General features: G+C 44.8%; 1 protein-coding gene across 3 annotated transcripts in view; it reads left to right on the top strand.

Moving 5' to 3' along the window:
- The window catches only part of srgap1a (SLIT-ROBO Rho GTPase activating protein 1a), a 109,363-nt gene that overhangs the window by 63,181 nt on the left and 22,860 nt on the right, over positions 1 to 23,322 (top strand). For all 3 annotated transcript variants that reach the window (XM_084556068.1, XM_084556069.1, XM_084556070.1), the window contains exons 3-11: positions 748 to 910; positions 7,188 to 7,250; positions 11,407 to 11,586; positions 12,327 to 12,455; positions 15,028 to 15,249; positions 15,823 to 15,924; positions 20,881 to 21,078; positions 21,492 to 21,576; positions 22,571 to 22,598. In XM_084556068.1, coding sequence (XP_084412194.1) covers positions 748 to 910; positions 7,188 to 7,250; positions 11,407 to 11,586; positions 12,327 to 12,455; positions 15,028 to 15,249; positions 15,823 to 15,924; positions 20,881 to 21,078; positions 21,492 to 21,576; positions 22,571 to 22,598 — 1,170 coding nt within the window. The remainder of the gene's footprint in view (positions 1 to 747; positions 911 to 7,187; positions 7,251 to 11,406; positions 11,587 to 12,326; positions 12,456 to 15,027; positions 15,250 to 15,822; positions 15,925 to 20,880; positions 21,079 to 21,491; positions 21,577 to 22,570; positions 22,599 to 23,322) is intronic.

The raw sequence follows: 23,322 nt of genomic DNA on the forward strand, positions 1-23,322 counted from the left end.
CAGCTCGCTCTGGCCTGGACAATGTCCTACAGTTAGCTTGGAAGCGGCGGTCCCGCGGCTCAGGAAACTGCTCTCCGACTACTCTATATTTTTCTTAATATTTCTATTCTTACCCCTTTATTACAACCTCTCCCCCCTCCCCTTTCTGTCTCCTGCTGTCACGGTTCTTTCATAATTGTACTTTTCAGCTTCACTTAAAATACACGCCGTCTCTACTTTCAGTCCGCGGCGTGTATTTAAAGTCCGCGGTGCACTCTTCTCTTGTTGTAGAAAGTCATCTTGGCTCAGAGCAACGCAAGAGCTCTGCCCTAGAAATGTCACCGATACAAAGTATTTTCAGCGTGGCTGTGTATTGTATGTACGCAGAACCTTTCAGAACGGCCGTATATGGGACAATTTAACACCAAGGGATGCATGTGATGTATATTTCTGCCGCTCTGGTAGCGGGCCCTGGTGCACTTGACGTGTTTGTGCCACAATCTCCTGGTTAAAATGACAAATACTGTCTGAGGACGGTGACACTGATGTGTGTACACTTGAGAAAATGTTCAAATCACTGACACAAAACACAAACAGATATTTGTAACAGGTCTGCTAGCTTATTTCTAGAAGACTGCTTAACTGTAGAGTAGGTTTAAATCTCTGATGGTGTGTGTTCTTGTTTATTGCATATACAAATTAAGCGCCTAGTTATTAAAACATGCGTCCCCTAACTGATCTGACTCCCCGGTCCTTTTTCTTTTTTAGGAAAGACCAGAATCTGCTCTCGCCGGTCAACTGTTGGTACCTGCTGCTGAACCAGGTGAGGAGGGAGAGTAAGGACCATGCAACACTGAGCGACATCTACCTCAACAACGTCATCATGAGGTTCATGCAGATCAGCGACGACTCCGCGCGGCTACTCAAGAAGGTGAGTGGAGGGAATATGCATTACCCGGCTCACCCTGCAGTCAAATAATTGTTAGTGCAATGCTCACCCACCCAGGCGCTGCAGACTGTAGATAAAGACGGACAGACCCTTTGTGACGTCATGTGCTTCATCGGGAGCAGTTTTGATGCTCGGCACCAAATTTAAAGTGGAGCATATGTGGAGCCGAGGCAGACGGCAGCTCAAAATACGTTAACTTTGAAGTTGGAGAAGTCCCAAAGAAACTGAACTGCATGAGAGGAAATCGAGTAACATTTTAAATAAATTAGACGGCCGCCAACAAATTCGCAGAGGAAGTCATGATGAATGTGGGCCAAGGTTTATCTCGTATACAAATGAAAAAACTGTCTCCCTGCTCCCGTGTGCGTGATGTTTAACGCTAATGCACTTTTATAAGATAATGCAATTCCAAGTTCCACCCAGAAGCTCGCTCCTCAGTCTCCATTTCCTCATGTGAACACATCCCCCGCTACTTTTGAGTTTCTTTCCACTAAACCGAAGTTCGACCTCCACTAGAAGAGGTCAACATTTGATTTTCTTTTCTTTCTATGATCAGCCAAACAGTTGAACTCACCACTAACGCAATCCAGATTTCTCATAGCGGTCAGACTGGGCAGCAGTGCCTCCAGTTCCTTATGTTATATAAACGATCTTTCACTTTCAATTAACCCATTCATTTGACGATAGCGTATATTTAGTCGCAGGGTACGTACAGTATACAGATTCAGCTTTTCCTTTGATGGTGGGATTCTCTGTCGGGCTCCCGTGGTTTAGTTTTCTGAATTAGAGTAAAGCTGTGGAAGCTCGGTCGACACACTTTCAAATCAGTGCGCCTTCAGTCTCCCATGGCTTTGGTCTCCAAAACCAACGCGCAGCCCTTTCCACCACAAAGATGACAACTCCCTAAGAGATTATGAGCTCCTATGCTGCAGGAGTCACATGAGCCCACCACAGGCCTAAATTACAACGTGTATTTTCTTCAGAGGAGTGCCTTTGTATGAGTTTAGCTCGTGCAACATTTCCATCTCTGTTTCTCTTCCCTGGCTCGCCCCACTTTACTGTAAACCCGATATGCCCTACCTTCATGCTCAGAAAGCAAAAGAGAAGCTTCTTTTTTCCTTCAAAGTAGCTCTTGCTAGGTTGCGGCTCGTTCTGATGTTACGGGGATTTGGTTTTAAAATACTTGCTTGAACTTCTAGCGCGCAAACAGGAAGCTGCAGCAGTCATTTCCTTTTGATAGCGTTTAAAGGCTTATAGTTCTACTAATGAGGCCAGATGTGAAACAGACAGTCGTTTTTCAGCGGTTGGTTTTGTTGCTTCCCCTTACACAACATACTTTGATGATCATAATGACAGAGTGCTCCCAGCGCTGATTTACATTTTTAGTGGAATCCCGATTGTAGTCTGCCAAATCCACGCAACCTCTCGGTTAGCGCGCCGGCACGCTTGCGCTGTCGTTGCTCCACCTGCGTCGTCGCCGCTGTGGAATCTGCGATATCTAACCCGCGTTGTGAAATGGCCGTCCCTTTAGAGTTTCTTTGTGGATTCAGGTGACACTGCGCAGACAAACAGCGGCCTGCCGGGAGGTCCCGGCTCGCAGGAGACCTGAGACACAGCGCGCCCTCTAATTAAAGCTTCCCCGAGCCTTTGATCCCAGCAGAGCTCCAGTAACGAGGCACATACAACAGAAAAGTCCCCCATGTTACATGTGCTCCCTCACAGTTTAGAGCAGACAGCTGTACTGTTGTCATCCTTCCAGCACATCAAAGACATGTGTTTTTATTTCTTTGTAAGTTGGGGCTTCCTGCTGTGAGATGCGTCATCAGAGGACGACTCCCGACCAGCGCTGGTGCCTACGTTAACATTCTCTGGTTGACCTGTTTGTCTTCTCAGCGTTGCGTTGTGGTCACTTTTTAAAAGCAGCCACAGACTCCTTTAAAAAAACTCCTTCTTTTCGTCTGAATGTTGCGGTTGCCCTCTTTTTCTTCGTTCACGCTTGGACAGATCTTATCACATGTAGTTGGTTTCCATTATTCATACAACTGGCTCTTTGTTTTACTCTGCCCTGCTTTATTTATGAAAGTCACATTCTGTTGCTGCAGCTACAAGGTGGATTTCCCCAAGCCCGAGGCGGTTTTGAACTTTCCCAGCGGCGAAACGTGTCACAGTAGCAAAGTCACAGGTGTGAAAAATAATAAACTTGACTGAAGCTGAATTCCCTTTAGCTGCTCTAGTTTAAGGGTACTGGTCATGTGCCGTCTCACTGAAAAAGGCCTATTTAACCAGACATTTGAATGTGCTTAAGATGATACATGACGATAGAGTGCATCTGGTAAATGATCTTGTGTTTATATAGCGCTTTTATATTGGTGCTCAAAGTATTTTACAGTCATAGTGACACATCCACACATTCATAGACCAGTGGCAAGCACGCAGCGAGCAAATCAGGGTTCAGTGTCTTGCACAATCACACTTTGGTTTTGAATATGGCCCATGTACTGGGAATTAAACCAGTAACCCTCTGGTTTGTGGACAGCCTGCATTACCAACTGAGGCACAGCCGCTGTGCATCCGAAAGGAACAGTTAAAAGATTAGAGGAGTCGACCGAGTCAATACCAGTTTTATCTGTGTGTAAAGTACGAAGCTGGAGGCAGGATGTGTTTAGTTGAGCGTGAGAGTTAGACTTTGGGAAATGGCCCCAAATACACCTTCCATAATCTTTAACAGTCACTAACTAGGAGCCAGGATACAATGAGCACGCACGACCCCTCACATTGTGGTTGCCAACTTCGGTACCTCTGTGCTTCACGCTTCATGCTTGTTGAAACTAAAATCTGTGCTCGATGATCTTACCTGTCAACTTGTCGTTACATCAGGCGAAGCTGCGTAAAATTGCTCAAGCTTAAACATGTAACTCTTCCTAAAACCACAGATGTTCTATCTGCTGGGATAAGCAAACAAATAGCACGTCAGACCACTCAAGAGGTGTTGCTTAGATAGCTGTTTGCTAATCTAGTCTATAACCTTAACCCAACCAGTTATTGTATTTCTTGAAAATGCCACCTCTAAATAAAAGCATTGCATATGTATCTATGTTATTTAGTCAAAGGCCATTGCAGTGACAAGACCCACCGATCTGCAGTGCACACACACACACACATACACACAAGCCCTGCAGGGCACCATGATTTATGTCAGTGGCAATATGAAACCCACCACTCCCTAAAGGCTGCCTTGGTTTCTCCTCTCTGGGCTTGTTTCATCTTTGTAATGTGGTTGGAATACAGATGGTATGAACCTAAAAGGGGAAACCCATTTGTAGGATCCTTTTAATGAATTAAGACTGAATAGGACCCCCCTCCCTCCATCTCCCTTCCGACCGAGATTCTTTTAAAATGAAAGGGGATGAGTTGCGTAAATTAAATCAGCGACATGAGTTACACAACACGGCATTTGGTAAACTCCTCCTCACACACTTAACCGTCACAACTGGACGCTAAACCTGATTTTAACGCAGTTTTCATCAAACCAAACCTTGACCCTCGTTTGAAGGGGGTCTTACCGCTAAGTAGACCCCATCTATATGGGAAAACCATGAGCGCACACTCGCTCGCGGCTCATGTGATCCCTGAGAAGGCTTTTCATTGAGCTCTGGATCACTTCCCAGGTTTCTCAATGGTGAAGGGTTGATGTCTGTTAGATGTGACAGATAGTCAAAGGTTCGGTCCTCTGAACGAACAGTAGCTAATGGATGTTCCCACAGGAGAATTTCTCTTGGACACGCAGGATTTGTATTTATAATTAATGAACAGTTTACTTGGTACAGATAATCTCCAGGACCAGACCATCCTGTAATTCACTAAAAAGACAGTTGCGCAACTCTATCTTCTGCACTCCCTGTAAGGAGGCCGCCTCTTGCCAAGTTTGGTGGTTTCAAGATCTGGTTATCCGGAGCTTATAGCCTGTTTGGCTCCATGATAAAGTTAGGGAACTGGCAGACCAGGTGGAGGTTAGGTAGGTGATGCTGATCGGCCAGGTCACCCAGCGTGTCTCTCTAATTTAAGGCAGCAGCCTGGCAGACAGTAACCAAGGGTGTAATCCTCTTTGCTGTCTGTTCTCATGCTTGGAAGCTCTGCAGTTCAACTTGTGAGGGACATGTGAAGGAGAAGAAGAAGAAGATTGAGATAACGTGTGATTTTGTCGTTGCACATTCATGACTCTGCAGCTTTTAAAGCTGAAAATGACTGTGTTTTTTTTTTAATTTTTTTTATTTATGAACATTTCTGAGAACTCATTTGCACCAGTGAGGTATGTGACGGCAGCAGAGCCTCTTACTTGTTGCCATCACCCACAAGAAACCACATGGGTGCAGGGTAACAAAGTGCATGTGACTAACTGGATTTGTCAGTGTACTGAACTAATATAACCACAAAAGTTCAACATGCAGTGTAACAAAGAGATGCTTCAGATTTGAGAGGAGCTGCTGGAAGATAGTTTTATTCAGTTTATCTCCATATGACCTGGATCCTACAGATAATACCAGCACTTGAACTGCTCACACGTTCTGAAGCCATAAATTTCAACGACTATGGAGACACGGCTTTACATTTAAATCGTATTCACTGCATATTTAATATGCAATAAATTCATTTAATACATATTTGATATGTATGAAATGGTTATATGCATACACTCACTGATCAGGAATTGATGTGTTTTGAACCACTGTTAAAAGACATTCTCCCATTGAGCATCTCTTAAAGAGGTGTAGTTTTTGGTAAACAAAGGAAATTTCCATTTACATTCAGTATTTCCTGCCAAACTGGTTAAATACATTTCCTTCCTTAAAGATATTTGAATTCCTGTGTTGTTTAAATCCATGGGCCTGTTCAGACCTTGCATTAAGACCCAATCTGAGCGACTAAATCACGTAAAAGACAGGTGTGAACACCCTCAGGACCGAGAGATCCAATCTCTGACCAGATTTGGAGGTGGTCTGGGTTGCATGTGTCTGCGTTCCTTTGGTAGTGGGAACGCCATGCGTCCTGAGTCACATTAAAGATCCCCTATACTCACCAGAGGTGCGCTTGCTTATTTGTATACAGAGTGCGGAACCGAGATCGGATCTGGAGACACATGTTAATACCAGGTGTGAACGCACGTACCAAAAGCTGGGCGTTTGCAATCGGATAGCCCGGATCGGATCTTGATGCAAGGTCTGAATAGGCCCTATTTCTGCTGGCAGTGAAACGACAGTGAAACGGTCTAAAAACCTGTAGCACAAGTGTTTTTTGATTATGTGCTGAGTAATTTAAAGAACTGCAACTCCATAGTGCTGCTATGAGTCAAAAACTTCAACTGTAGATGTGTCTTCAGTTTACATTTGAGCCTCCAAAATGTTCTCCATTTCCTGATCAGTAGTAAATCGCCCCTTTATCCTACTACACTATGTGACTTGATGCCCTCTCAGAACACTCATACAGATTTTTGTTTTTTCACTGGGAGCGGCTCCAAGAATGAGATTTGTCTGAGCATAATTCGGTTAGAGAAAGACCCGGCGTGTGGGCCAAGGCTGTAACATCATCCAGGTATCAGCGCTGCGGTATCCGACCGTAGTGGGGGAGATCAAAAATTCATTGTCATCATGACTCATAATCTCATAAACATGCGATACAGTATATGAGTCAGCGTGGAGGAAATACGGATGCTCCACTGTTAAATTAATAGAAAAAGCCCCTCTAAATCCATCACACCACCGCCGTTAAACTGTATCCCACAACCGTGAGATGCATTAATGTGGGCGTGTGTGTGTGTGATAGTATTACTGAGTCAGCCCTGTGGCACGGCTGATTGGGTTAACATATTTGGCAGAAATCTTTTACATTCAACTGTGGAAGCCGGCTAATGTGTTGAGCATGTGGACGGTGAAACTCAAGCCGATGATTTGAGTGGGAAAGCTGTCGTGACATCGATACCACTTTCTCACAGAGACCTTGTGTTTGACACGGGATGATAAATGCACTGGTCTCTTTTCGTGTGCGCGCGCCGTGCAGACCGGAGCGTCGCCTCGGGTCAGCGTCTGGTCATTTATGAAGTAAACGGCGCTGGACAGACGAAGAAGTTGCTGACAATGCTGAGAAAAGTGTGTCACTGCGTTAGTTTGAAAGTAGTATGTGTTATATATCTGTTTTAAAAGTATTTTGAAGTGTTTTCCATGCTGGTCTCATTGTTCTTCTGTTTGTGTTTCTTTTTTTTCAGAGCAAGGAAATCGCGTTTCAGCTCCAGGAAGACTTAATGAAAGTCCTAAATGAGCTATACACAGTAAGTAGTAATGACTACCCTTTTTTCCCCCTCTAATGCACTTAAGTATGCTCATCTTGGCTGTGGTTGAGACTGGTTTATTGCACTGAGCTAAACGCTTCCTAACTCATTGTAACAGCTCAACGTCTTTAACCTTGTAACTCTTGAGATATTGCAAGGAATTCACCATTCAAGCAAACACGCCGCCAATGTAATTGCGCCGACTTCTTTCACACAACACAAAAGCTTAAAACAATCCTCTTTACTCACGGCCCGGCTATGGAGAGCTGTGAAGTGTCAGCTTCGTGTTTGCTTGACTCGTATTTTGTTTTTTAATGGCTCTCATCTGCTGTGTTTTCTTGCTCTTAAAAATAATCTAACGCAAAGCCACGCTGCGCTCTATAGATTTTCATTCTTTCTTGAGTTATTTTTTGGCGTTGTTGCCTTTGTTCGGTGGTTGAGAGCAAGACGTTACATGTGGCAAAGCTTCATGGTGAGAATGACATTGCAATACGTGCATATGTGCATGTGACCCCTTATCTTGCCCCCTGTACATACAGACATATATAAATATATATATTCTGAAAAGGCCCAAGTGCTAAACACAGATGTGGCTGCAGACCTCTGAACCCACGGGTTACATTTTCTCAAGGTATTAGTTGCATTTCACCAGACCATCAAACTTCTGCATCACACAGGCCACACATCTGTACTCTAGCTCCTGCGTTACAGCACTCTGTGACCGACCTCGTCGGTGCATAGATGTGCTTAAGTCATGAATCAATAGCTAATTCCACAGCCTCAACTACTGCAATTAACCCTGCAAGCCTACTATCTTAGTTTAATGGCTCGCACATGGCTGTGGACAGTCGGATGCCAGCGAACACAGAGATGGGATAGAAGGATGGAATTCATGGCTTGATTTTTGTTGCATAACCTCTGATATATGCAATATTGTGTGTAGAATCGTAGAAGTTTATTAAGATGGACAGGTATTAATATTATAAAGTAAGTTACACCGATCAGCCACAACATAAAAACCATCGACTGAAGAAGTAGATGACATTGACCATCATGTGACAGTCCAATGTTCTGCTGGGACACGTTTGGACCTGGCATTCGTGTGGATGTTACTTAGACATGTACCACCCACCTAGACCAGACCAGGTACCCCCACCCCATAGCAATGACACTCCTTGATGGCAGCAGACTGTTTAGGAACAACTCAAAAAACATAAAGAACAGCACAAGGTGTTGACCTGGCCTCCAAATTCACTAGATCCCAAACTGATCTAGTGTCTGTGGGATGATCCACAGAGGCCCCTCCCCTCAACCCATAGGACTCAAAGGCCCCCACTAACAACATCCTGTTGCCAGACACCACAGGACACCCTGAGAAGGCCCATGTCCATTCTCTGATGAGTCACAACTGTTTTGGAGGCATGAGGTAGACCAACACCATATTAGGAAGGTGGTCATAATGTTATGCCTGATTGGTGTATTAGATACTGTTAATTTAGGAGGAGTTGTGTCAATCAGATTAGCATTTTGTGTTAGCCTTTCCCATTTATTGTCCTATTGACTGACGGTGATCCAAGTCCAGGCAGTCATTGTGCTTTTCCAAGAGATGGAGTGAAGAGCTGTTCTGTTAGCTCATAGCGTCTCCTGTTACTCACCACAGAGGACCGCAGTGACTACACCTCCAGTCCTCTGCTTCTCCAAACACAACGTGTTACTCCAAAACTCAATGTGTGTCACTCTCACCACCGTCCACGCTCCAGATTTGACCTGGTTTAGCCCTACGGGGGAGGACACGTGCGCACAACACAAATTCACACACACACACACTGGTTAGCTATTGCATCAGACAGCCACAGTCCCCAAGTCGGCCTCCGCCATTGAAATAACAGGTCTGGCCCGTCTCTAAATATGTCCCTCTAAAAAGAGCAGTAAAGTAAACACGGCAGTGGCAGACTCCAGACCAGTAAGTGAGGAGTACAGGGACCAAGGTCAGTCACCCATCTTTAAACGGGTTCCAAGTTAGGCCAAACCCCACCAAAGGCGAAGGGCTCCAGACAAATCCAGCTTTTCTCTCTCGTTCCACTCGTACAGAAATAGCTCAGTGTGGGGGGAAAGATGTTTGGATTTTGAGCTGGGTGAGTCTATTTGTACTGAAGTTGAGGTTTTGCGCAGACAACTGTATTTCATACACCGGTTGTGGAGCTACAATCTGCAGGAGTTGGTTCATTCCAGGTTAAACCACTGGTGCTCTATATTGCTGCCTTCCCCCGGCCCGTTTACGTTTGGCCAGCTGCCGTAAACCTTCTCGTCTCATTTCCTCTCCTCTTCATCTCCCAACTATTTTATTTCCTCTGGGTTCTTCCTTCCCCTCTCTGTCCCATTTCCGCTAAATTCTTAATTTTCATTCATCTGCGAGAGTCAATGGGATCTCCTACAGGAGAGTTAAATAACATTGGCCATCTTGTGACAATTCAGTGTTCACCTAGACCAGACCACCCCATAGCAATGACACTCCTTTATGGCAGTAGCCATCCCCAACAGGATGCAGCCTGACACAGGAACACACACAAAAACAGTTTAGGAACAACTAAAAAAACATGAAAAACAGCAGGTCCAAATTCACTAGATCCCAATCTGGTCAAGTATCTGTGGGATGATCCACAGAGGCCCCTCCCCTCAACCCATAGGACCCAAAGGCCCCCACTAACGACATTCTGATCTTACTCACCATAGGACACCCACAGAAGGCCCATGCCCATTCTCTGACGAGTCACAACTGTTTTAAAGGCATGACGGAGATCTGAACAACATTAGGTCATAATGTTATGCCTGATCGGTGCATGCTTCCACGTTGCCATCATGAGTTTGCCTCCTCATTGCTCCCACAGTCGGTGATTCAGCGGTACTGTTCCGGGATCCCTGTGTTAGTCTTCAGCGTTAACAACCCTGTTATCATTTCTCAGCGCTCTTGAAGAACTCCTTGTTATTTCATAGTTTACCTGATACTTACAACTGAGTCACAGTCCAGTGGAAGTAATGAAGTAATGTGACTAACGCTTCCTCAAGACGATGACTCAAACTTTAGGGAGTTGCTCTTATCAACCGTTCAGTGTGTTTCCTTTGTTATTAATAGGCCGACAGGTTCAGCTTATTTTTCCGTTATATCTTTCAGGAGCATATTCTACCTGTTAAACAGATGTAAGGCACAATGATGTAGGTACAACAAAATAATAATGAATAAAATAATATGGTAAATAGAAAAACATGTACCACTCTCTTCCAAAAAGTATTTTTTGACACATTGACTTGATTGATTTTCTCTCAAACAAGAAGCAGATGTTTTTTTACGATTTCAGTAAAATATCCTTTTGTTATGTTCATTGTTGTTAAAGACAATGGCTAAATTGTCACTCAAGGCCTAAAAAAAAGACACTACTTCCTCATTTCTAAACCCAAATCTGCTCCCTGAGAGTATTTTTACTTCTTCAAACATTAAGCAATGAAGGCACCACGTCAGATTTAGCTGTTGTGGTCGTCGTGGTCACGTGCAAAAAACAAAAGGGCCGGAGAGGATCTGAGTTTGGTTTGTGGTTTGGAGAGAGAGGAGCAGCCTGCTGTGAGAGGAGTTGAATCGATATGTGATGAATGAGCGGGTGAAAGGATAGGAGGCTTAGTTGTGGGCTATGAAAGGTCAGTCTCCGTTCCGAAGATAGATTATCGTGAGCTTTGACCCCGCAGAAACTGACGCAATGCTCGAGGTTTCTCAGCAAGGACACAAACTAGGCACAGGGTTCGAATTCATGGGCCGACTGGGCCTTTCTGTGTGGAGTTTGCATGTTCTCCCTGTGTCTGCGTGGGTTCTCTCCGGGTACTCCGGCTTCCTACCACTGTCCAAAGACATGCTTGTTCGGTTCATTGGCGTGAGTGTGAATGGTTGTCTGTCTCTCTGTGTTAGCCCTGCGATAGACTGGAGACCTGTCCAGGGTGTACCCCGCCCCTCGCCCAATGACAGCTGGGATAGGCTCCAGCACCCCCCGCGACCCTTCATAGGACAAGCGGTTACAGAAGACGAAAAAAGCCGAACATAAACTAGTGTCAGATTGTTCTTTAAAGAGGATTTTCTTTTTGTCTTACGCCAACTTTCGTGCCTCTCCAGGTGATGAAGACCTACCACATGTACCACTCGGAGAGCATCAGCGCGGAGAGCAAGCTGAAGGAGGCCGAGAAGCAGGAGGAGAAGCAGATCGGCCGGGCCGACCCCGTCTTCAGCATCCGAATGGAGGACAAATACCAGAGGCGCAGCTCCGTGAAGAAAATTGAGAAGATGAAAGAGAAGGTAAAATGCCGGTTTAACAGTTTAATTCAATTTGTAACAACTGCATTTAAACGAAAATAAAATCAGGAGCCACCCATTTCCCTTTACATTAGTCACTTTCAAGACAACTAAACTTCTGTTGATTGTTTTAAACGCTCTCATGTTCACATGTTTTATATTGGATGCAGTCAGTAAAGGAGTCGCAGCCAAATTAACAGGCTTTGTATTCTCAGAACAGGCCTGGTGTCTGTTAACTCTCTGTGGCAAATGATTAAAGGCCAGAGGAATTTTTTTTTTGTTTTTTACTCAACTGTTCCAGGAATGCATTTGGGAAGTGTTAAAATATGGCTGATTTAGAAGTGGATGTGTGAGTCAGAGCCCATTGGTCAGTGGATGGTGACTAACTTGCAGCCTCATGTTTAGAGAGGAAGTGTAGAATCAAGACAGACACCCCAGACTGAGCTATCACAGTTGAAGTCAAGGTCGCGGGCTGTTTTAGGTTTGTCTGTTCATTTTTTCCTTTTTTTCCGCTCTCGTTCCTCTTTGCTATTTATAACATAATTCGACTTATTCCTCCTCTAATGTTTATTGAGGATGTTGTTGCGGCCGGTAATCCAGTCCCAGCTCTGTGACTGGCAGCGCGTGCAGAGACGTGACAGCGCGATCGCTTGTCAAAAGGCAATTCTCCACTCGTCTCACTCGCTCTGTTGCCGTCTGTTTGTCATGTTTTCTTTTCTTCTCCCCTCTAATTCTCTCATCAGCGTCAAGCCAAGTACTCGGAGAACAAGCTGAAGTCGATCAAAGCACGGAACGAGTACCTGCTGACGCTGGAAGCCACGAACTCGTCCGTTTTCAAATACTACATCCACGACTTGTCCGACTTAATTGACGTAAGTATGACACCACATGATATTGTCAGCCATGTTCTGTGTCAACATTACTGGCCGCCAGTGTTTTTTTTGCCACCGATCAGCCACAACATTAAAACCACTGACAGGAGAAGTAAATAACATTGACCATGTAGTGACAATCCAGTGTTCTGCTTGGGAAACTTGTGGACCTGGCATTCATGTGGATTTACCTAGACATGTACCTACTTCCTAGACCAGACCAGGCACCCTCCGCACCATTACCCCAGCAGCCATCCTTAGCAGCCTGACACAGGCACACACACACAAAAACAGTTTAGGAACAATTAAAAAAAAAACATGAAAAACAGCACAAGGTGTTGACCTGGCCTCCAAATTCACTAGATCCCAAACTGATCAAGTATCTGTGGGATGATCCACAGAAGCCCCCTCCCCTCAACCCATAGGACCCAAAGGCCGCCCACTAACAACATTGTGTTGTTGGACACCACAGGACGTCCTCAGAAGGCCCATGTCCATTCTCTGATGAGTCCCAACTGTTTTGGAGGCGCAAGGGAGACCTTACACAATATTAGGAATGTGGTCATAATGTTATGCTTGATCAGATCAACAGAGACGCTGATGACTTCAGCAGCTGTTCCTAATGCAAAAGAGATTTTCGGACACCAGACCGTGGGATGGAAATTACAGCGCAGGACAGAATTAAAGCAGCTTATTAAATGTTCTGATGAAAACCATTCCTTCCTTCTTCCATTCTCTCCACATTGTTATTAAAGTCCAACTCATTATACTCAGTTAAACTGGGGGTACTCTGACATTGTGTAACTGTTCTGATTTTTTTTTTCTGAACGCGGAGTCAGAGTGAATCCGGCCCTGAGCTGAGCTTTTTATAATTTACAGCTGCGGGTCTGCAAGGTTTTTCACTCCATTCACCTCAGCACTCACGTCTCTCTTTTATACCTTGCTAGCATATTGCTTTGTTTGACCTTTTTGCTACCACAGCAACAAACATGACTTATTTATAATATGGCTCACCTGGGTTACTATTATTTTTATTTATTTTTTTTAAAGAGAAATAAATGTACTGCACCACTTTCCGTGGCGTTTCTAAGGAAACAGAGGAAGGCTGGATTTTTAGCAAGTGTTTGGGATTTTATATTCCACACAGGACCGAAGGAGAGAGAGAAACGCAACCTCTATTCAGCGCCACGCTGTGCGCTGAAATTACCCCTCTCCCCGCTTTGCTCGCAAGCCTTCACATCTCAACGGGGAGCGTGTGTGCGTGCGCGCGTGATTGTGTGTGGGATGCGCTCTGCGTGAGCCGTGTGTGTAGACTTGCACACATTTGTTTAGTGATGAAGAGACTTTTTTTTTATCGTGGAAAACAAAGTGTACGAGCAGACGGCGCGTTTGCTGCTGCTGATGATTCAGATGATGATTTTGTGTGTACGTATAACTGTAAGCGTGTATGTGTGTGTGGTTGTGTTTTGGATCTGTGTGAGCCTAGGGCTTGTGTGTCCTCTCAGGAGAGACCTTGGACAAGGTTCTAGTTGGTAAAAATCAGCATTAGAGACGCAGGAGGTAACATTCAAGTTGTGTAACACAGAAGCAATACTCCTGGAACGGAAATGTGTCTGATTTAAAGATAAAGACATCGTTTTTTTGTTATTTACTACATTTATTATTCAGGACACAGCATTTAATTATAAGAATCAAATGCTCTGCCTTTTAATTGCTCATGTTTTCTTGTGTTTACGTATATGCTGCCATAGATAAACCTTAAAAAACTAGGAGAAGGCACCAGTGTTATCCACTGCTCCTCTTTTGATAACGATATATGTAATTTTTAAACAAACATATTTCATCAGTTTCACCTTAAAGGGCAACTACCATTTTTTTACAACCTGGACCTTATTTCTGGCATAAAATACGGTCGTTTACTCACCCATATAATTTTTGTGTCATTTGTAGTCGTTCGGGAGATATTTAGAACTCCGTATATCCATATAGTGGGAGTGAATGGGGCACCGAAACACAGCCTCTAAATAACACATTATCTGCCGCGAAACTCGTTCATTTCACCAATATTTTGTTATCATACGCTAGTGCTATTCCCCGTTGAGTCCGGAGTCATCTGTTATCATCATCCGGGGTCTATAGATTGACCTACAGACCCCTGGATGATGTCTTCTGACCTGGACGATGTCATCTCTGAGCGCCGCGCGCACTTGCAACGGTCGGCTTGTTTACCTGTAATTTGCTACTGCTGTTTTTTTACAACGTGGACCTTATTTCTATGGTGCTGTAGTTCGTAACGGACATTTTTCCCCAAACCAAATGATTTATTGTCAGTAGTGTTGTTTCCTTGCCATAGTGTAAACCAAGTAATAATACACTTCTAATTTGTGTATAATTATGGTCATATATAGGTTTATTTTTATTTTTTATTTCTATATTGGAGAATTTGCCTTTAAGCTTTTATTTTGAAAACTCTTCAGTTTCAGTCCCAAGTTCTGAAATCAGAAATCAAATATTTTCCAGATCCTGGATAACACTTGACCATGACCCTGTTTTTCTCTCTCCCCACCCCCAGTGCTGTGATTTGGGGTACCACGCCAGTCTGAACCGGGCCCTTCGGACTTACCTGTCGGCGGAGTACAACCTGGAGACATCGCGTCACGAAGGTCTGGACATCATCGAAAACGCCGTGGACAGTCTGGACCCGCGGAGCGACAGGCAGAGGTTCATGGAGATGTACCCGACCGCCTTCTGCCCGCCGGCAAAATTTGACTTCCAGCCTCACATGGGAGACGAAGTACGTAATGCCGTTAACGATATTGTTGCGATAATTTTAACACAGTTTATAGTTTAATCTGTTGATTATTTAATTTCATTGACGTAAAAATAAAGTGTATTTAGAGAAACAAAGACTCCAAACATGAGTTTTAAAATGTCTGTTTTTTTTTAGGTCATCTGTGTGCTTCTCTGCAAGTACTCCAAAAAAACACGGAAGCGAATTTAAAGTTTATTTAAAAGGTCTCGGTCTTAATGAGGTCCTATATTTACTGCGTCTGGGCCGCAAGTTCAGGTTTAATGGGGCACCGAAATTGACAAATCATGTGTTATTCCTCCCCCTGCAGCCGTGCAGTTCAGCATGTGTTCGGGGTTTTACTGTTTGGCTGGCACTACGCTGATATCATGTCTGTTTACAAGCTGTTGTCGTGCGTCTGTCTGCATTCACTTGGCAGAAGTCACTGTGGTTTGCTCTGCAATTGGAAAAGAATTTGAACGCCTGCGTCCTGTTTAAACCGGAGCTGACATGACCGCGTTCCCACGGTAGGTTGAAATTTTGGGCCCTCTGTCAATGACTGTTTTCTGTTATTTCCAGGTGTGTCAGATCTCAGTACAACCACCAGTGAATGGAGAGCTGATCCTGAGGTTCCAGCAGCTGCAGTCTCGCCTGGCGACTCTGAAAATTGAAAACGAAGAGGTAAAATACAAAAAAATAAAAATTTATTTAAAAAAATTGTATATCTCAGTCCAGGTGTTTCTGGTTTCTGGCGGCTTCGTCGTGTCAAACATGTCTTCTTCAACTCCAGTTTTATTGTGAGAGATTTGAGACTTTTGTTCTGCTGCTCTTTGCTGGTTGCAAGATGCTGACAGTTGCAGAGAATTAAAGCTACTAAAGAAAGTTAACTTCTGCCTGAAGTCATCCAGGGTGAGACAGAAAATAGTTGCTGACGAACGCTGAAGATTTAGTTGCATGTACACAACACACCCAGACACCCTCACCCTCCCTCTCATGCCCCGCAGGTAGCCATCAAACCCTCTCTGTGAAGCCTCGATGTTTGCTCCCACTGGTGCAGTTCACCAGCTCGCTTTTATTTGCACAAATCTGCCCTCCACTGCTCCGTTTCTTGACGTTGGAAGTACATTTACCCTCCGAGGTTGTCTTGTTTTAATACGCCTGCAGGGTGCTTGAGTAACATGCATTTCCTTATCAAACAAAGGGGAGAGAGGCTGTGACTTCTTCTGCTGGCTCACAGAGTGAAATCGCATCCATCACGGTTGGCTTTGTGTCATGTCTGACCAGCTTCTCCTCTATGAGCTCCCGTCTCTCCCTCCACATCTTTTATCCTTCTACAAAGACCCACAGGAGTGTGTTACTCAGCTCCCGCCTCCTTCAGTCTTTTGGATGAAAGTGTCAAATCTTTCGTGAAATCGACTGAAAATACATCTACAGGAATGTAGATGCTTCTTTTTTGTGTTTTATTATTGCACACCCAGTATCTCTAAACCTTACGTCTTTGGGTCCTGTTAGGTAAATAAACAAATCTATTAATGTATATCGATCAGCCACAACATTAAAACCACTGTCAGGAGAAGTGAATAACATTGACCATCTTGTGACAATTCAGTATTCTGCTGGGAAACTTCTTTTGGACCTGGCATTCATTGGTGTGGATGTTACTTAGACATGTACTACCCACCTAGACCAGACCAGGCACTCCCACGCAATTACCCCAGCAGCCATCCCCAGCAGGATGCAGCCTGACACAGGCACACACACACAAAAACAGTTTAGGAACAACTCAAAAAAATAAAAAAAACATGAAGAACAGCACAAGGTGTTGACCTGGCCTCCAAATTCACTAGGTCCCAAACTGATCAAGTATCTGGGATGATCCACAGAGGCCCCTCCCCTCAACCCATGGGACCCAAAGACCCCCCACTAACAACATTTTGTTGCCAGACGCCACAGGACACCCTCAGAAGGCCCATGTCCATCCTCTGATGATTCACAACTGTTTTGGAGGCACAAGGGAGACCTACACAATATTAGGAAGGTGGTCATAATGTTATGCCTGTTCAGTTGATCATAGATGTCGCTGGGACTCATAATGTGCTGTTTTACCATCTGTATCCAGACCAGTGTTTGGGTCCTGTGTGCGTGCGCGCGAGTGTGTGTGTGTGTGTGTGTGTGTGTGTGTGTGTGTGTGTGTGTGTGTGTGAACTAACAAGCCCTGGTGGCTCTGTGTCCTTGTCCGTCCTGCCTCGCCGAAGCGGATGTCCTGGTGGGTCAGAATTGGAGGGCGCTGCTGCCTCATGTTAGCGTCACCAGATGGCCTCTCTTCCTGGGCATGGCGTGCCAGATACATCCTTGGAAAATGAACTTTCAAAGCGCTGTGGCGACCTACGAGCTCAACTGTCAAATGCGCGGCGGAGAAAGAGCGCCTGTCTTTATCGGGACAGGAAAAGCTACAGGGCAGTGCTTAATAGAAACGCAGCTGCTTCCTCAGACCCTTTTGACTCCCGTGAAGTGGTAAAAGAAAACATTGATGAATAATTTACATCTGCATCTGTGGGCTGGGTGGGGTCTGACACGGGAAGGAGGACTCCAGATTTCCCTTTCATTGTTGCGTTAACCCCGCTAGGCGCTTCGCCGCAGAAATTACAGTCGAATAAATGTTCATTTGAAAAGTCTTTTCTCCGAGGACATCATTCATTTCAGCTCCTCGGTCGGGCCGCCGTGATGCCTCTTTTTCAGATTTCATAATCTTCTCATTTAGATCTCATTTGCTTCTGTATTCCGCGGAGCTCGCGCAGACTCATTTTCCTCCTCTGGTTTCTGTCATCTTCTCAGCAAATATACAAGCCCGGTTAATGGTTCTTCTCAAGATGCTTCACGCTAAACTCTGGCAATGTGATACCACATCCTTTGCAGGGCGTGTTTGTTTTTCGTCCGATAAATATCTGGGAGTCACATCAAAGCCCGTGTGTGTGTGTGTGTATGTGTGTGTGTGCTCAGATGGATGATCAGCAGATTACACAGTCACTGCAGGGCCTGTCGAAAGCTACGGACGGCAGTCTGACTTCTTAGATGTGATGATAGATGCTGAAATAACTGTTGAGTGATGCACTGCTGCTCTGCAAAATAACACTTTTTTCAAAGCGCGGTGAGAGGAATTATCTTGACAGTGCATTAGTTATTTTCAGCTCAGAGACCGATGAGTGTTGTAAACTAGTCTGATTCGGTGCTTTGCTGGTGGAATGCTTGTATCCGACTGTGGATAATACTGTATTAAAAAAAATCCCATGGCCTTTCTCCAGGTTTAATGTGCAGCTGCAGGGACTAATGGGCATATCCACCAACTCTCTCTAAGAGCTGTGTTGTAATTGAGCCCAACGGTGAACACTGGTAACTATTCGTCTGCTGAATAATGGATAAACCCGACAGCTTTTTCACTGCGAGCGATTTCTCTCGCATGCATGGCTCCTGTCTTCATGATGACAGCCGGGCCTCCCGAATACACGGGGCCACCCTGGATGAGCCGGGGATGTTGAGAGAGGGAGCCCGAACTCACTCAGAAAGTGCAACTAATGACTGTATGTCGCAATAAGCTACCAAATTTAGGAGCATGTCTTGGGTAAAACTTCGGTCCATACAGTTAAAAAAAAGTATTAGTGCCGTTGTAAATGTTCCAAAGTCTGTATCTGATAATAAAGAACGGCTTCCATTTCCTTTTGTGCTGTCAGCCATGTTCCAAACCCGCGGTGTGTGTTTTTTTGCTTCATGATGGGTTGAATAACACCGTAACTACATCCACATTGTGCACCCGAGCGTGTGGTGTCAGCGCCGTAATCCATCACAGTAACGCATGAAAGCTCTGAAGTCCCCCTTTGCTTTTCAGGTGGCTTTTTTCTTTTCTTTGTCGGAGGCAGAAATGAGTCACAGGTCAAGCAGTTTAAAAGAAACAAGCTGTTGTCTCGGCGCGTATAACAGTTACAGCGGTAATCCAGGCTGTTCTTTCACTGCCGCTGAGGTCCTGCTCAGACGCAGGGTCACTACCTTTCCTTCTGCTGACCATTAAGACTAATTAGGAGGAATTCCTGCTGCTTTTCGTTCAGGGCTTCATTGACCGACGTGGCCCCCTGCCTTTTTAAAAGCACACACACAATTGAACTGAGATGGTCACGACGCTTCACTCTCCTCCAGTGTGTCCTCCTCCATCAAGGAGGGCAGAGGAGTGTTTGCTTGATTTTTGCTGTTTATACATCAGCTGGGTGTCTTTTCCTCACCGGTGATTCATACTCAAAGCTGACAGTCTCTAGACTCTTCCTCCTTCTCTGTCTCTTTTATTTTTTCTTTCTCTCACTCTATTTATATCATTGCTCACTTTGCTATAAGAATGCATGTATAGAGAGTGACTGTAAAGCCTAAACATCAACCAGTCTTGATTTCCGCGAAGCTTTGGGGGTTGAAAAATCGAACGAACAGCAAAAACTGCAGTTCCTTAAATGACCACTGGAGGCTAACTCCAAAAGGGAGTCAATCCCTATGGACCACCACATATAAATCATAACTTTATAAATAAAATAAACAGTCTGTAGCTAATTGGTAATTGCTAACTGTACGGGGGACACATTTTTATACAACTCAATCATCCAAATTGGTATTGAAGTTATGCATGATTAAGGGCTTGGATTGACAAGCGGAGGCCATCGCGGGTCGCTAGCTGCCTGCCTCGGCTCCACTTGTGGTTCCACCTCTTTGAACCTTTTCGGATTAGCTGGGAATTAAGTGGAGCAAGGACCTGGAAGATCTATGGGTGCAGTCACAGTGACATCCCTTAATGTCACTCCCTCGCCTGTGCTAGTACTTTAGATGGAATAAATCTGTAATCTGCACAATTGTTTGTTTGTTTGCACAAATTGAATACAATTTTTAATTTGTTCTGCTAATTTCACCATCTTTGTTTTCCATGCACGTCTTTTGCTCAAAATGTAAACTTAATTCTTGAAATCTTCTTCAACTGTGGCTTCAAAGCTCAAACAGACCATCACATGTAACCATTTCATGTTCTTTATTTGTAGTCTATGCAATCATTTATTCATTAGGTTGTGGTATCTTTAACTTTTATGGACAAACCTATTTGCCCTCCTGTTTGTACGTCACCTGCTGTGTCATCCTATGTCCTCTTAAAATGGACGCAGTCATGGCCGGCAGCCCTTGGACAGGTTTTCCCATTAAGTGGCAGAACACACCCTGCCAAGTCCTGACATTTATAAGCTCCGGGAGAAGCACTGTTGACGGGAGAAGCGGCGGTTATGGAAATGAATCTTAAAAGCCTCCGACTGAATGTACCGTCTCCAGCCGTCGCCGTTCACCTCTGGCCCCTCTGAGTGCATCCAAATTGATTGCTTTTGCTCTGAGTCATATTCAACAGCCAGTGGGTTTTTAGGAACACGCTTCTTGTCAGAAAAACGGATGAATTTTTCAAAGTGCCGTGGGACGAGGAGAGTGGTTTTTAGGGAGCGTGATGAAACAAGCTGTCGTGTACGCTGCCGTGGTAACATCGTGATAGTGAAGAGATGACACGGAGCTTTTAATCTGCCGGTCTTCTGCTCGGACCAGTTCATTAAGTGTTTCTCAACTTTGCCGCAGATCAAGAAGACGTCAGAGGCCACCCTGACCACCATCCAGGACATGGTGACCATTGAGGACTATGACGTGTCCGAGTGTTTCCACCACAGCCGGTCGACCGAGTCTGTCAAGTCCACCGTGTCGGAGACGTACCTCAGCAAACCCAGCATCGCCAAGAGGAGGGCCAACCAGCAAGAGACGGAGCAGTTCTACTTCATGGTGAGTGCAGAGAAAGGGAACTGCTGTGAGTGGGCAAAACGTAAAGGGTTTACGACTTCAGAGGTGTATTTAAGTCCTGTACAATCTCTGCCACAGACTCCCTTTGATCTCTCTCTGCTTTCTCCTTCTTTTATTTACAAATGAAGTTAAAACACCTGAAGTTAATCTGAGAACAATACTTGAAATCGTTGATCAGCTGGCAGACGGGTAACCCTCCTGAAGTATTTCCATTTGGTAAAGCTAAACCGCTATCTTATTCCAGTCTGGAGATGGACATGCTCTGATAAGGGCTTCAAAAAAGGCTCTCGGCGTGTCCTTTGCCCTTGACTGGCTTATCATACATTGCCATCTGAAGAGCGAGTGCTCTGGCCGGCACTCTGCGCCACCGTCTAATTACTCTCAATTCTCCACAGAAATTCCGGGAGTTTCTGGAGGGCAGCAATCTCATCTCCAAACTGCAGGCCAAACACGACTTGCTGAAGAGGACACTTGGTGAAGGTACAGTCACGATCCCTGCACCTCCCCGTCCCTTAGAGTTCCCGCTCCTCTTGTTCTCACAGTATCGGATATTTGTTTCTTATCTCCCAATGTGAAACTTTAGCCGCTCTTCCTCCAGCTCAAATTAGGACACATTAGCCCTGCTCAGTCTCCAGTAAACCAAGCAAATTAGTTATTGAATTTTGTCTTTTTTCTGCGGTTCTACTCGTCATTTGAAAGCTTCTCTGTGGCAAACTTCCCATTTTTTTGCCTACTTTTTGAAAATGGTAAGGCAAATGCTCCGAGATTGTAATCTGGGTTTTAGCCAGGCAAGCCAGAGCTGAGGGGGATTGTGGACCGGTATTATCCGTCTTAGTGACTGATTTGCTTCCAACTTAATGGACCGCCGTGTATTAGAGAGGTGGCGGTCATTACAATGGAACTTGTTCTACATTGGTGGGATCTCCTGGAGGCCACAGCGAGCATCAGTCAGTCTTTGCGCTAACCAGCAGTCCTGGTGGTCTCTGTCACACTTAATGAGTAATGGAGCCGCGAGCTAACGAAGAAGCCTCCTACTCTTTCAAATTCATCATATTGTTGTAAGAGCTAAACGACAGAATGAGTCACCCAGATACAGAGACAGGTCATATCCTGTTCAGGGGGAACAGATGGCCTCACATTTGAAACTTCTACTGTTCCTCAAAACCGTTTGGAAGCTATTTTGTGCTTAAAATGACACCACTTGTCCAAACTTGTCGCTCTTGTGGTGTATTCTCATAATTATTAGTGTGTCTGTGTGCCTACGTAACTGTGTACTGTAACTGTAAATGTAGCTACAGTGTGTAGGTTTAATGTGCACTGCTCTGGAGGCCAGAGGCGGTGGACAGATGGCAGGCTTCAAATGCTTCACTAGTTGTGTGCACAATTCACCACGGGGACCTCAGAAACAGGTCCCGGCATGTCCCCACAACTAACCTCTCCTTTACATCTCTTCCCTTTTCTCTCATTATTGCAGGCCACAGAGCTGACTACATGACCACAAGGTAAAATACACACCTGCACACACGAGCACATGTGTATTCAAGATACATGCACATTTTACTTAACTCTCGTCACTGACAGAAACTTTTATAAAGCGTTGCAGCTCATGAGCGCAAAGACAGTTTGCAATTCTTAAGTGACGTCCTCAGTGACCATGAAAGCAGAGAAGTCATATCGTGCTTGATATGTTTTCATCTACCAAACACCCCACCGATCAGCCAGAACATTAAAACCACTGACAGGAGAAGTAAATAACTTTGACCATCTTGACAATTCAGTGTTCTGCTGGGAAACTTTTGGACCTGGCATTCATTCATGTGGATGTTACTTAGACATGTACCACCCACCTAGACCAGACCAGACCAGACACCCCCACCCCATAGCATTGACCCTCCTTGATGGCAGCAGCCATCCCAAGCAGGATGCAGCCTGACACAGGAACACACACAAAAATGCTTTAGGATAAACTCAAAAAAAAAAAATGAAGAACAGCACAAGGTGTTGACCTGGCCTCCAAATTCAGTAGATCCCAAACTGATTAAGTATCTGTGGGATGCACTGGAACAAGCCTGATCCACAAAAACCCCTCAGGACACCGTCAGTAGGCCCATGTCCATTCTCTGACAAGTCTACACAATATTAGGCAGGTGGCCATAATGTAATGCCTGATTGGTGTATATCATAATTATTATATATTATGCAATATAGCAGTTTGATCTGTATGCA

The sequence above is a fragment of the Chelon labrosus genome (assembly GCF_963514085.1).
Source record: "Chelon labrosus genome assembly, chromosome: 11".
NCBI classification, from domain to species: domain Eukaryota; kingdom Metazoa; phylum Chordata; class Actinopteri; order Mugiliformes; family Mugilidae; genus Chelon; species Chelon labrosus.